Source organism: Anguilla rostrata, chromosome 10 (assembly GCF_018555375.3).
Source record: "Anguilla rostrata isolate EN2019 chromosome 10, ASM1855537v3, whole genome shotgun sequence".
NCBI classification, from domain to species: domain Eukaryota; kingdom Metazoa; phylum Chordata; class Actinopteri; order Anguilliformes; family Anguillidae; genus Anguilla; species Anguilla rostrata.
Window position 1 is genome coordinate 26688708 of NC_057942.1, and position 12024 is coordinate 26700731.

The 12024-nt window shown below is 48.1% G+C and overlaps 2 protein-coding genes across 15 annotated transcripts in view; one reads left to right on the plus strand and one right to left on the minus strand.

The window, feature by feature from the left end:
- eif4enif1 (eukaryotic translation initiation factor 4E nuclear import factor 1) overlaps positions 1 to 11687 on the minus strand; it is an 83286-nt gene extending 71599 nt beyond the window's left edge. For 5 of the 14 annotated variants that reach the window (XM_064297656.1, XM_064297655.1, XM_064297646.1 and 2 more), the window contains exon 1: positions 11516 to 11685. In XM_064297656.1, the coding sequence (XP_064153726.1) occupies positions 11516 to 11573 (58 nt within the window). In that variant the 5' untranslated portion in view covers positions 11574 to 11685. Of the gene's footprint in view, positions 1 to 1653; positions 2350 to 11515 lie in introns of those variants that run through there. The other 9 variants (XM_064297647.1, XM_064297644.1, XM_064297643.1 and 6 more) reach the window with 6 other exon arrangements.
- Positions 7153 to 10353, plus strand: LOC135233688 (uncharacterized). Its single transcript, XM_064297489.1, is given in 2 exon segments — positions 7153 to 8526; positions 8599 to 10353. Coding segments are annotated over 2 exon segments (3051 nt in total). The 3' UTR covers positions 10276 to 10353.
- Positions 11688 to 12024: the final 337 nt, after the last annotated feature.

The following is a 12024-nucleotide window of genomic DNA, read 5'->3' on the forward strand; positions in this document are numbered from 1 at the left end:
GCAGGGGCATGCAATAAATATAATACAAATGTATAAGAGGTATAAGATTTGACAGTGTTCTAGTATCTACCATTGAATCCTGACCACGCCAGTGCCAACTGTGGCTGATGGCACAAATTTAGCCATAACACTGCCCGGGGAGGGACGATTCTTGCCAGCAGGGCATTCATCCCACACCACACACAGGTAACTCCTGGTTAATCAGAAATGCAGGCAGTCTGCACAAGCTGCTTGAGAAGTTTCCTCATCCAACCTCTACTCATTGTGAGCAAGCCTAATTGGTGGGCTTGAGTGAAAAGTAAACAGCAAGCATTTCAGAGTACATGCTGGTCTGTATACTCTCAAATTGAAGGACTGCAGAAATGAGAACAAACACAACAGGCTTTCAAAATGAAAATGGAACCAAGAGAGAAAATCTTTTGTGCTATTCATAGAGTTGCAACCCATATACATTTCGTTGCCAAACATACAGACATGCTTTCCAGGACAATCAAAAAAATAATTATTTCCAATCTACAAATTTTCCCAGCATCCTACATATGGAGCAATCACAATAATTTAGCAGGCTCCTCTCGTTCAAAACAAATCTTAATTATTGCAATTTCGTGTTTACTCTCATTAAGCATCAAATTACATCACTTAAACAATACAAAAGGGAGAAAGTGGTTCCCTGTTGACACAGGTTGAACGCCAAGAGCATTCACTGGCTTTATGGAAAACTTACAAATTCTCTCGTATAACTGCCTTTATATTTATCTTTGAAGTTAGTCCAGTGAACGTTGTAAAATATAACGTATGAGTATACGTTGTAAAAGTTGAATTGCAATCCCACGGGCAGCAAGAACGTCCTTATTTAGGCTACGCATTAATCGGTTTACGACTTAAGGTTACTGATAGTTAATTTACCGTCCATTAAAACGATGGCTGCTGTTTGGGGACATCACGGTTTAATCGAGACGAATACTATCTATTGAACTACTGAAAATCTACAACTAGTCTACTTAACGTTAACACAAGCTAGCTGGTTGCTACAGCTAGCATCAACCTAGGTGCTAGGTTTGAATGTTAAGAACCAAAAACTAGTCTCGAAATAAAACTAACATTTACCAGCCGCCTTATAAACCAGCAGACTATATTCATCCACTGCTTTGTAGAAAGTCGTTTCAATACTCGTTTTATATTGCGTTCAGGTCACACTTCTACGTGATATATGCAATCGCAAGCTTTCTATAGCCATAACCAGTGCAGTGAGATTTCTTTTCAGGCTAGCTATATTCCGACCAATGAGGCCTAGCAAACTCGGCTCTCGGTACTCAACGCCTACTGGACTAGCTAATCCTGCCAAGGTACCGCAAAACTGGAAATACAAATAAATACCCGAAACAGATGTAACGGTCAAATCCTAGTTCACATAGGTCAGTTATATCAGCTAGCTAGGTCAAGGTCTCAAACGAAATGAAAACTTCCAACTTAGCCTTGTTCACGAGCTAACCACCTAGCTACGACCCAGTTATACTAAAGCCGGCCAGTATCATTTTGTTTGCTGTCCAGCAATATTAGTCTTGAATATTCCGTTAACGTTTGCTGCTCACAATAAATATACGTCTGAGTAATAGTTCAAAAGAAAACAATCGATAAAATTATGGAGCTTACCTGTTGTGGACTTGGAATGCACCTACACTCTGTTCGTTCGACACGAGAATGCACTGCTCGCAACGCTAATTGGTTAGTAGCTTTACGCTAGTTTAGAGTGCTAGCGACGTGCCTTCCTTTAATTTTAGATTTCTTCGCTAAAATCGTTAGCTAGCTGGTGAACTATATGGACAATTTGTATAACTAGTTTAGTACAGCTGGCCGACCACACAACTTATGTAGTTGGCGAGCTAACCAGAAGTGATAACTACTCATGTACTTTTCCACGAACCCGGTATCCAACAAGAAGAAATTGAACGTTTATGAATGAAATAATTCAGAATACCGCAGGTAAAACCATCCCCTCCTCTTTCACTCGCCGCTGCTGTGGAAACGGCACTGCTTGTTTGTAGCTAGAATGTCTAACCAGCTAAACCCACATCGTTATGAATTTATTAACAACATTAGCTAGTCAGTTAGCATGCCGATAAAAATGCAAGCAGTAGACTGCCTGGCCTCGGTCGATGTATCAGTGTTTAGGCCGCCGTGAAATTCAACGGACAATTTCGACTGAAAATCTACCTCTGGGTTTTTCGTTAAACTCGCAATCCCGTTTCTGACCCAGTCGCACAGGAGATAACGCACTGCTTCTGTGAGTCAGTGCCTGCTTGGATTATATACAGCCCGCCAGCGCCTTGACCAATAATTCGCAAATTTATTTTACTGAATGGGTGTATTACTGTATTTGAAAATTCCGACGTACAGATCCACAATAATACATAATTTTATCGTTTTTGATATTTTAAATAAAACGATAAAAATCAAAAACAGTTTTCTAGGACCCACAGGCATGCCACGGGCATCTAATTCCTGTGAAGTTTTACGACACAGCGGCGGTATAAAATTAATGACATAACTAAATTAAATAAGCGACATTTCTTACGTTTTGAAAACACATTCCATTTATTTGCGTTTAGATACAAAAAGTAGCCTATTACATAATTAAACGAGAGGAAAAACATCACATAATTTCCCCCCCCCCCCCATTTTGCACAGATCTGTTGAGATAATTTGGTGTGGGAAAATTGTCCATAGCCTATGATTCGTAGTAAGACTTAGTTGCAAGGATGGCTCTGAGACATGGGACTTGGAATAGGCTATTTCTTAAAGATACGCTGTAAGGTGTTGTTTTAAGTTTTTCTTCTAGGCCTGGTATTGGAAGTTGTTATTTCATACACAGAGTGTGGTAAAGGTTATGTGTTATATGTGTTATAGTTATATATGTGTAAGTTGTGTAAATCGCTCTGGATAAGAGTGTCTACTAAATGCCTGTAATGTAGTTCTAATTTACATTAGATTGGTCTGCATAATAATGTGTAACTTTATGGGAGTTTAAATCCTTGTTATATTAGCTAATTTGTGGTGTATTTATTGGTTGTCTGTGCCAATATTGTGCTGGAGTGTGGACATACCCAATGACAATCACAAGAACACGATTAATTGGATAGCAATATCTATCATTTTCGACTCAAAAGTTAAACAAGACCAGGTTAAAACCTAGTATGCTGGACCTAACACACGTGATCCGGCCGACCAATGGTATAACTTCATCACTCAGTCACTCACTCAGTCACAGACATTCGCGTTTGTGGGGCTGGCCCCGCTGTTGCGGTCCAGCCAAAAAGTATTCTCATTGGCTGTTTTTTTTTTTTAGAATGTGCTAGCTTCTACAAAAATAAATACTGGGTGTAATGATATTGGTGAAAAGGCCCTGTAATCCCGGATTTAAAAAGCAGGCTTCGTCATCTGAGAAATTCTTATAAATGTTTTTTTTTTTTTTCAAAAAGTCTTCCTCCTGGCAATTAAAAAAAAGTATGTCTCAGAAACGAACATTAATTGCCATATACGAGTGACATTCTGGTAGGACTTTTCCCTATCTAATGTAGTAATACGTTAATTAAATGATCAAATTATTACAGTATCTGTGATACTTCTTCTCCATGGATCCCCACAAAGCCTTCAGATTTGGTATGGCATTTATAGTAGGATTTCCGTTCTTTTTGTCATGTTTATATTAAAAGAATATAAATGAAGACAGAGTACAAATGAATATTCACAACATCAAAAACATTTTTGAACTTAGGTTAATTGCTTTGTTTACAATGTAATGTAGCAGTTCTGAGCAAAATGTGCTGTAAAAATAGCAAACTTGTAAAAAAGTGCTTTTTCATGAGCATTTGAATTTTACAATCAGTGAATGCTAGATTAGCACATCTTTATGCTGTCAATGTTTCATAAATTCTGATATGGAGAACAAAGAGCAAACATACTCACAAAAAAAGTATTTTGGATATGGGACAAACCTGCATAATGTACATATTTGATGCATGTTTGTATAGATTTTTTATTGTTTGATTGTTTATCGAGGAGGCTTGATCAAGGATGTTGAAATAAATTCAGGTCTAGAGCTATTGGCACCCTCAATACATATGCACAAAATACTGTATAAATAAATAAATAAATTGATGATTAAATAAAAATGCAATTAAATTATAAAATAAATATATACAAATTGTATGTCTCTCATATATTTCATGACATTTGTATTTCCGAAGGACATTTTTCACATTGGCTTTTTTAAAATTAATTTTCTTGCATAGGGGTCAGCTATAGCCATAGAGCAGGCGACCAGGGATTGCCATTCTCCGTGAAGTTCATAAACTCCAGTGGTTACTTGAGGTATTGCAGTTTAGTAGGCCTCTGGTGACAAAAAGCAAACTTCCACATTGAAGTCAAATCAAAACCCTGGCCAATGAAATTTGGACAGTACTTTTAAACTCTAAAATTTCTTCACACTGAACTCATTACTATCCAGGCTCCAACTGAAGCAGATATAAGATTTATTTCAGTCCATTTGTTCCGTATGGTTTTTGCGCCAAAGTGTGCGCAACTGGTTACACAGGCACACCCACATATGAATGAGTATGTAATTGACTCATCGATGTAGAAAATGGTTGAATTGAGAGAGTCGCCTGCATCGAACCGATGCATCAGTATATGTACAGTATTATACCTTGACCTAGGATTACATGAATCCACAGTAATTATTGTTTTGATTATATTGTTATTTTGATATTATTACTAATAATAATGTTAACTGACATAACTTTCTTGTTCTCATTGTTCATGGTGATGAATCATGATAAATAAATAATAAATAAGTAATACAGCTGGCATATGTGGCTCTTAAATAAAGATCCTATTATGCTGATTGCATTAAGCCAAACTGTTTTCAGCACACTTTATTACATTCTTAAAGACCACCTTCCCAGGTATTCATCTAGTGATGGATTCTGTGCATTTTTACTGTGGTAATTTATAATTATGGGATGGCAAATCCATCCAAAACAGAAATTCAATTTGATAGATGGTGCTTATTAAAAATTCCATAAAATAATTCAACCAAACTGTTTTCAGCAAACTTATTTACATTCTTGAAGACCATCTTCCCAGGTATTCAAGCAACAGTTTTGTTACTGTAGGAGTCTGGAATTATGAGATTATCCTCCAAAATGGCCATTTAATTCTATACATGCTGCTAATAAAAAATCCATAAACTAATATTGTGGCGATCTTGCCTGTGTGTAACTAAATAATTGTTAGCTTGTTAGCGGTTAACTTGTCCCGCTCCGCGATCGTGTAAATACTCGTTTATTTTGAATGTGTGTAGCCTGCTAGGAATCGCTTCCGTAGCGCTAGCAGCCCTCGGGTTTATTCTTTGCACCGTCATGTTTCTGTCATTAGTCAATTAGCCAATCCTGTTGTTGTATTCCCTGCCTGTCTCTGTTTTGCGTGTCTCGTGCTGCTGTTTCCCGCTGTATGTAAATTATCCGACCTTTGTGTGATGTGACGTTAAGGCTGTGTGATTGGTTCGTCCCGTTGCGCCGGGGCAGCCAATCACGGCGAACGGGGTTTGACAAAAGCAGGCTTCGCCCAGCTATGATGGTCAGTCTACGAATTACCGTTTTGAGGAGATGTCACAAATAAAGCGAAGCTCCCCGGGAGCGATTCGAAAACAGCCAAGCCAGTCTCCGTCTCTGCTTCCTCGCGAAATCGCCACATTGGTGTCCGGAAGTGGGATTCAGCTAGCTGAAGTGGAGAAGGCGATCCGAGAGCTGGAAGACAGACTGGGGGTACCGAGGCGGCGGAAGACCGAGGCAGCAGAGACGGCGACGGGCGCCGATCTGCAGAGCTCGGTGGCGCAACGACAGAGGGCCCCCAGACAACCAGACGGAGCCAGTGCTGTTCGACCAACGCACCTGAGGGAAGCTAACGTTAGCACGCCAGCCAGCGCCAGCATGACAACCACCACGGCAGCTAGCACACAGCCGAAGCTAGCCCGGTTCAGTGGAGCAGCACAGTGGGAGACGTACCTAGCCCAGCTGCAGCTGGCTGCCCGTCACTGCGGCTGGAGCGAGAGCCAGACGGCGACGCATCTAGCACTCGCCCTGGAGGGTCCAGCGCTGCAGGTCCTGCTAGACCTCGATGCTGCCGAACAGGGCGATCTGAAGGCACTGACGACGGCCTTGGCAAGGCGTTTCGGCCAGAGGCGGTCAATGCAGAGCAGTCGGGAGAAGCTCAACAGCCGCCGCCGCGAAGGAAAAGAGAGCTGGGGGACCGTGGCTGCAGACGTGCGGCTCCACGCTCGGCAGGGCTACCCGTCCCTCGACTCGGCAGGGCAGGACGAGCTCGCGTTGCACGCCTTCCTCCAGACTCTCCCCGGAACGGTTGCGCCAGCACGTCATCCTGACCACGCCCTGCTCCCTAGACGACGCTCTGAAGGAAGTAGAGAGGGCGGAAGACGTTCTCTGCTTGGTTCCAGGGCAGACAACCCGGCCCCGCGTCCGCGAAATCGACTGCTACGAGGAGGAGGAGGAAGTCCGTTGGGCACGCTCACCCCCACAACAGCGGCGACAGCGCCCACCACCAGCACGACGCGGTCGCTGCTATCGCTGCGACGAGCCAGGGCACCTGGCCCGCGACTGCCCAGCACCAGCGCCCAAGCCCCGATCGCCACGGCCGGCGGGAAACGACGCGGGGGGCGGCGCTGTGAGGAAACCGCTGCCCCAAGATCCCATCCTCAACCAGGAGCAGCCTGCTGCGCCTGAAACCAGTTCGGTCCCACTCGCAGAAGCAAATGTTTCATCTGCCTTTGTGAAGGCGGGAACTGAGCAAAGTCGTTCTATTATAAGAGCTGAAAGCAAATTCCAGCCCGCCCTTTTCAGGGCAGGAGAGCAGCCTGCCCTTTTGAGGGCGGAAGAGCAATCCATCCAACAGCGAGTGGGCCGACTGGGAGAGGCGGGCGGGCTATACCTGCATTGTAGGCTGGATGGGCAAGCCTGCTGGGCACTGGTCGACACGGGGGCCACCATCTCCCTGGTGCGACCGGGAACGCTCCCCAACACTGCCTGGTCCTCAACAACCACTCAGCTGCAGTCAGTGACGGGACAGAGGCTCGCCATGCGGGGCAAGAAGATGGTGAGCGTGGAGGTCGGAAACAGAGAGGTGGTGACGCACGAGTTCTGGCTGGCCGACATCAGCGACACGTGCATAATCGGCCTGGATCTGCTGGTCCACTGGGGTGCTACGGTGGACATCGCCAACGCCAGGCTCTCCATCGGTGCCACCACCCTCGCCCTCCACGCCACCCCCAAGAGGAAACGCAGGTCCAGGAGGACCCGTCGCCGAGCAGCCTCAGCCCACCCTCACCAGCCGCCGCCAGCCTCAGCCCACCCTCACCAGCCGCCGCCAGCCTCAGCCCACCCTCACCAGCCGCCGCCCCAGCTAACCAACACAGAGCGTGGCTCGCCTGCCCCACTGTCACAACCTGCGCCCCCCTCTGTCGAGACGGTGAGTGCTGTCCGCGAGCTGTGGCGACGCAGCTGCAGCGGCCTCAACCCTCACCAATGCCAACAGCTTGAACGCTTGCTGAAGGACAATGCAGACCTCTTCGCTGCCCGCGATGAGGAATGCACGCAGACCGAGCTAGTGCAGCACGCCATTGACACTGGTGACGCTGCACCGGTTCGTCTGCGCCCTCACCGGTTGTCACTAGCAAAGCGGCTGGGGGCAGAGGAGAAGGTTAGAGAGATGGCCGCTGCAGGCGTCATTGAGCCCTCCAACAGCCCGTGGGCGGCCCCTGCTGTCCTAGTGCGGAAGAAGAACGGAGAGTGGCGTTTTTGCGTGGACTATCGGCGCCTCAACGCCGTAACGCGCAAAGATGCCTACCCTCTCCCCCGCATCGACGAGGCGCTAGACCACATCGCGGGGTCCAGTTGGTTCTGCTCGCTGGACCTCCGGAGTGGCTACTGGCAGGTCAAAATGGCGGAGGATGCGAAGCCTAAGACCGCCTTCACCATCGGGCAAGGGTTGTGGCAGTTCCGCGTGATGCCGTTTGGACTGTGCAATGCCTCTGCCACGTTCGAGCGGCTGATGGAAAGGGTGCTGTCGGCCGTCCCCCGAAGCTGCTGCGTAGTGTACCTGGACGACCTCCTAGTACATGCCAGTAGCTTCGAGCACGCCCTCGCTAACCTCCACAACGTGCTCGCGGCGATTCGCCGGGCTGGGCTACGGTTGAATCCCCGGAAGTGCCAGCTGCTCCGGAGGGAGACGGCCTTCCTGGGGCACGTTGTGAGTGAGCGAGGGGTAGCCACCGACCCAGCTAAGGTGACTGCTGTGCGGGATTAGCCGACCCCAGCAAATGTAGGCGAGCTGCGCAGCTTCCTGGGGTTGGCGAGCTACTATCGGCGGTTCGTGCGGGGTTTCGCCTCCATTGCCAGTCCCCTCCATCGCCTCACCGACAAGTACCAGCCGTTCATCTGGACCACTGCATGCGCACTGACCACGCTTCGCTCACCTGGCTCCTAAACTTCAAGCACCCGGAGGGCCAAGTCGCACGGTGGTTAGAAGAGCTACAAGAGTGCGATTTCCAGATCGAGCACAGGGCGGGGCGGCACCACACCAACGCCGACGCTTTGTCCCGCCGTCCCTGTGCTGAGCTGGATTGTCAACACTGCCACAGTGCGACAGGAAGATAAGAGCCAGGTGGAGCTAGCGGTGGCTACCGCTAACATCAGCGAGGCGGGGTGGCTGCCAGTGTCGCAGGAGCAGCTGCGGGAAGGCCAGGAGGCTGACAGCACGCTAAGAAAGGTGAGGGGCTGGCTGGAGGCAGAAACACCGCCGCAGTGGGCTGAGGTCTCGGCTGAGGGGCCCGAGCTCAAGACCTACTACGGGCAAAGGAGGAGCCTTGAGCTGCGGGACGGGCTGCTGTATCGGCGGTGGCAGGCACCCGGGCTTGGAAGCGACCTCCTCCAACTCCTCGTTCCCCGAGCGCTCCGGCCCCAAGTCCTCGGGTTGGTGCATGGCTCGGTGGGGGCGGGCCATTTCGGGAACAGCAAGACCCTGCGACGATTGAGGGGGCGCTTCTACTGGCCTGGGTGCCGCCGGGACGTGGAGCTGCACGTCCACTGCTGCGACTCCTGTACGGCATGCAAGGGGCCTACCAGGCGCTCCCGCGCCCCTCTACAACGCTACGTGGTGGGGGCCCCGATGGAGCGAGTGGGGGTGGACGTCCTCGGCCCCTTCCCTGTCACTGAGGCCGGTAACCGCTATGTGCTTGTGGCTATGGACTACTTTACGAAGTGGCCCGAGGCGTACGCGGTGCCGGACCAAAGTGCTGCAACAACAGCGGGGAAGCTAGTCGAGGAGATGTTTGCCCGTTTCGGGGTCCCCGCCCAACTCCACAGCGACCAGGGGCGAAATTTTGAATCGCGGGTGCTGGCTGAGGTCTGCAGTCGGCTCGGGGTAGCGAAGACCCGCACAACTCCACTCCATCCCCAGAGCGACGGACTGGTTGAACGGTTCAACAAGACCCTGACTGCACAACTCGCTATCCTCGCCAGCCAGCACCAACGAGACTGGGACCGCCACCTGCCCCTGGTCCTGTGGTCCTACCGAACTGCCGTACAGGAGTCCAGCCTCTGCACGCCCGCCGCCCTGATGTTCGGACGGGAGCTCCGGACGCCCGTGGATTTGGTGTTCGGGGCCCCGCCTGAAAGCAGGGAACCAGCCCGTACAGAGGCCTGCTACTTCCGCCAGCTGCTGGAACGACTGCGGGTGGCACACGACTTCTCTCGCCAGGCTCAGGACACTGCGGGACTGCGGCAGAAGCGCGCCTACGATCAGCACTGCAAGGGGCAGGCCTTCAAGCCAGGTGATAAGGTGTGGGTCCACTGCCCAGTGCGCAAGAAGGGCCTGTCTCCTAAGCTGCAGTCACATTGGCGTGGGCCTGGCGAGATCTTGGAGCGGCTGAGTGAGGTGACGTATCGCCTGCGCATGCCAAATCGAGGGCGCCTGGTGGTGCTCCACCAAGACCGACTCGCACCTTACCAACCACTCGCCACCGAAAACGCAGCTGGCGGACAAGGTAGCAGCCCTGTCCCCTCTACACCACCGGCAGCAGAGGAAATGGCACAGCCCACCGCGGGCCGACCTACTCGGAAGCGACGGCTACCGAATTATTTAATCGACTACGAGGTAAATCGCCTAGAAATTGTGGGTCGTCGGGGACTAGCGACCCTTTAGGTGGGGGCTGTGTGGCGATCTTGCCTGTGTGTAACTAAATAATTGTTAGCTTGTTAGCGGTTAACTTGTCCCGCTCCGCGATCGTGTAAATACTCGTTTATTTTGAATGTGTGTAGCCTGCTAGGAATCGCAGCACCTCGTGCTGCTGTTTCCCGCTGTATGTAAATTATCCGACCTTTGTGTGATGTGACGTTAAGGCTGTGTGATTGGTTCGTCCCGTTGCGCCGGGGCAGCCAATCACGGCGAACGGGGTTTGACAAAATCAGGCTTCGCCCAGCTATGATGGTCAGTCTACGAATTACCGTTTTGAGGAGATGTCACAAATAAAGCGAAGCTCCCCGGGAGCGATTCGAAAACAGCCAAGCCAGTCTCCGTCTCTGCTTCCTCGCGAAATCGCCACAATATTAATGAGCTGTTTTCAGCAAAGTCCACTAGTTTCTTGAAGACAATATTCCCAGGTATTTTGCCATGTCTGCATGGTTTTTTACTGTAGGAATTTGGAATTATGGGATGGCAAAATTCCTCCAAAATGGCGTTTCAATTTTACACATGCCAAATAAAATTTGATAAAATAAATAAATCAAGGTGTTTTTAGCATACTCTACTACTTTCGTGAAGACCACCTTCCCAAGTATGCCATTACTGATAATTTCACCTGGTAGATTATCACAGGATCTGTGATATGAACATTATCATCATTGTCATCATCATCATAATCATCAACATCATCATCATCATCATCTTGTTGCAACGGAGACATTTGCCTGATAAAAGCACCTGATTTTAGCTGCATATTTAACGTTTGCTATCGGTTTTGTGAATCAACCGTTATAACCTGTTAACGTGGGCTTACATTATACGAGTTGAGGGCTCCCGATTCTTTATTCTGATCGGGACAAAATCGTAAGAAAAACATTAGGTAGTAATGTTGCAACTCGCAAGGTATAAGATACCATTCCAAACTGATCCGACTGGTTTACGGGCTCCTGATTGATCAGTAGCCTATTTAAAACACGTTTAAACACAATTAGAAACCAGACCTGGGTCACATACATATTTATTTTAATTACTTTTAAATACTTATTTAGAAATTATTTGATTTATTTACTCCAGCATATATTCTCGGTTTGCCCACCACTCTGCGCCAGAACGTTGCCTCAGTTCGCTTGAAGCTTCTAGTCAGCTCTCGTTTAAAGTTATTCGCGTTTCCGTCTCGTACTTCGGTTTTTTCCCCGCTTACCTGCTTTTTCCTTCCCCGTTCGTCGTTGCTCATTTTTATGTTCTGGTGCCCCTGTCATTGTCTCCCAAGTCGTCGTGGTTGTCTGTTCTTGTCTTTCATGTTGTCTGTGTCCTGTCTGCGTCTTCGCCGTTTCCAGCCTGCCCTTCGCCCTGCACTTCACCCTACCACGGTCTGGTAGGTAACGTTACCGGTCGTGTAGAAACTGGCACAAAATAATGACAGAAATTAATAAGATATTTTTAAGTTTTCCAGTTCCAAACATGTATTTTTATGAATATTATTATTATTGTTGTTGTTGTTATTAATTTGTTATTATTATTTCTTAATATCTATTCTCAGTAAATGAATTATATTTTCCTATTTTATTCCTACTACATGATCTCAAAGAGTAAGACATTATCTAGCGAGCTTCCCTGTCCATAAGAATTCAGTGGTGAAAAATACTACAATGCGCTCTGACGGGTGACTAGATGACACACACTCACTTGCAATAACGCATTAGCTGTTGA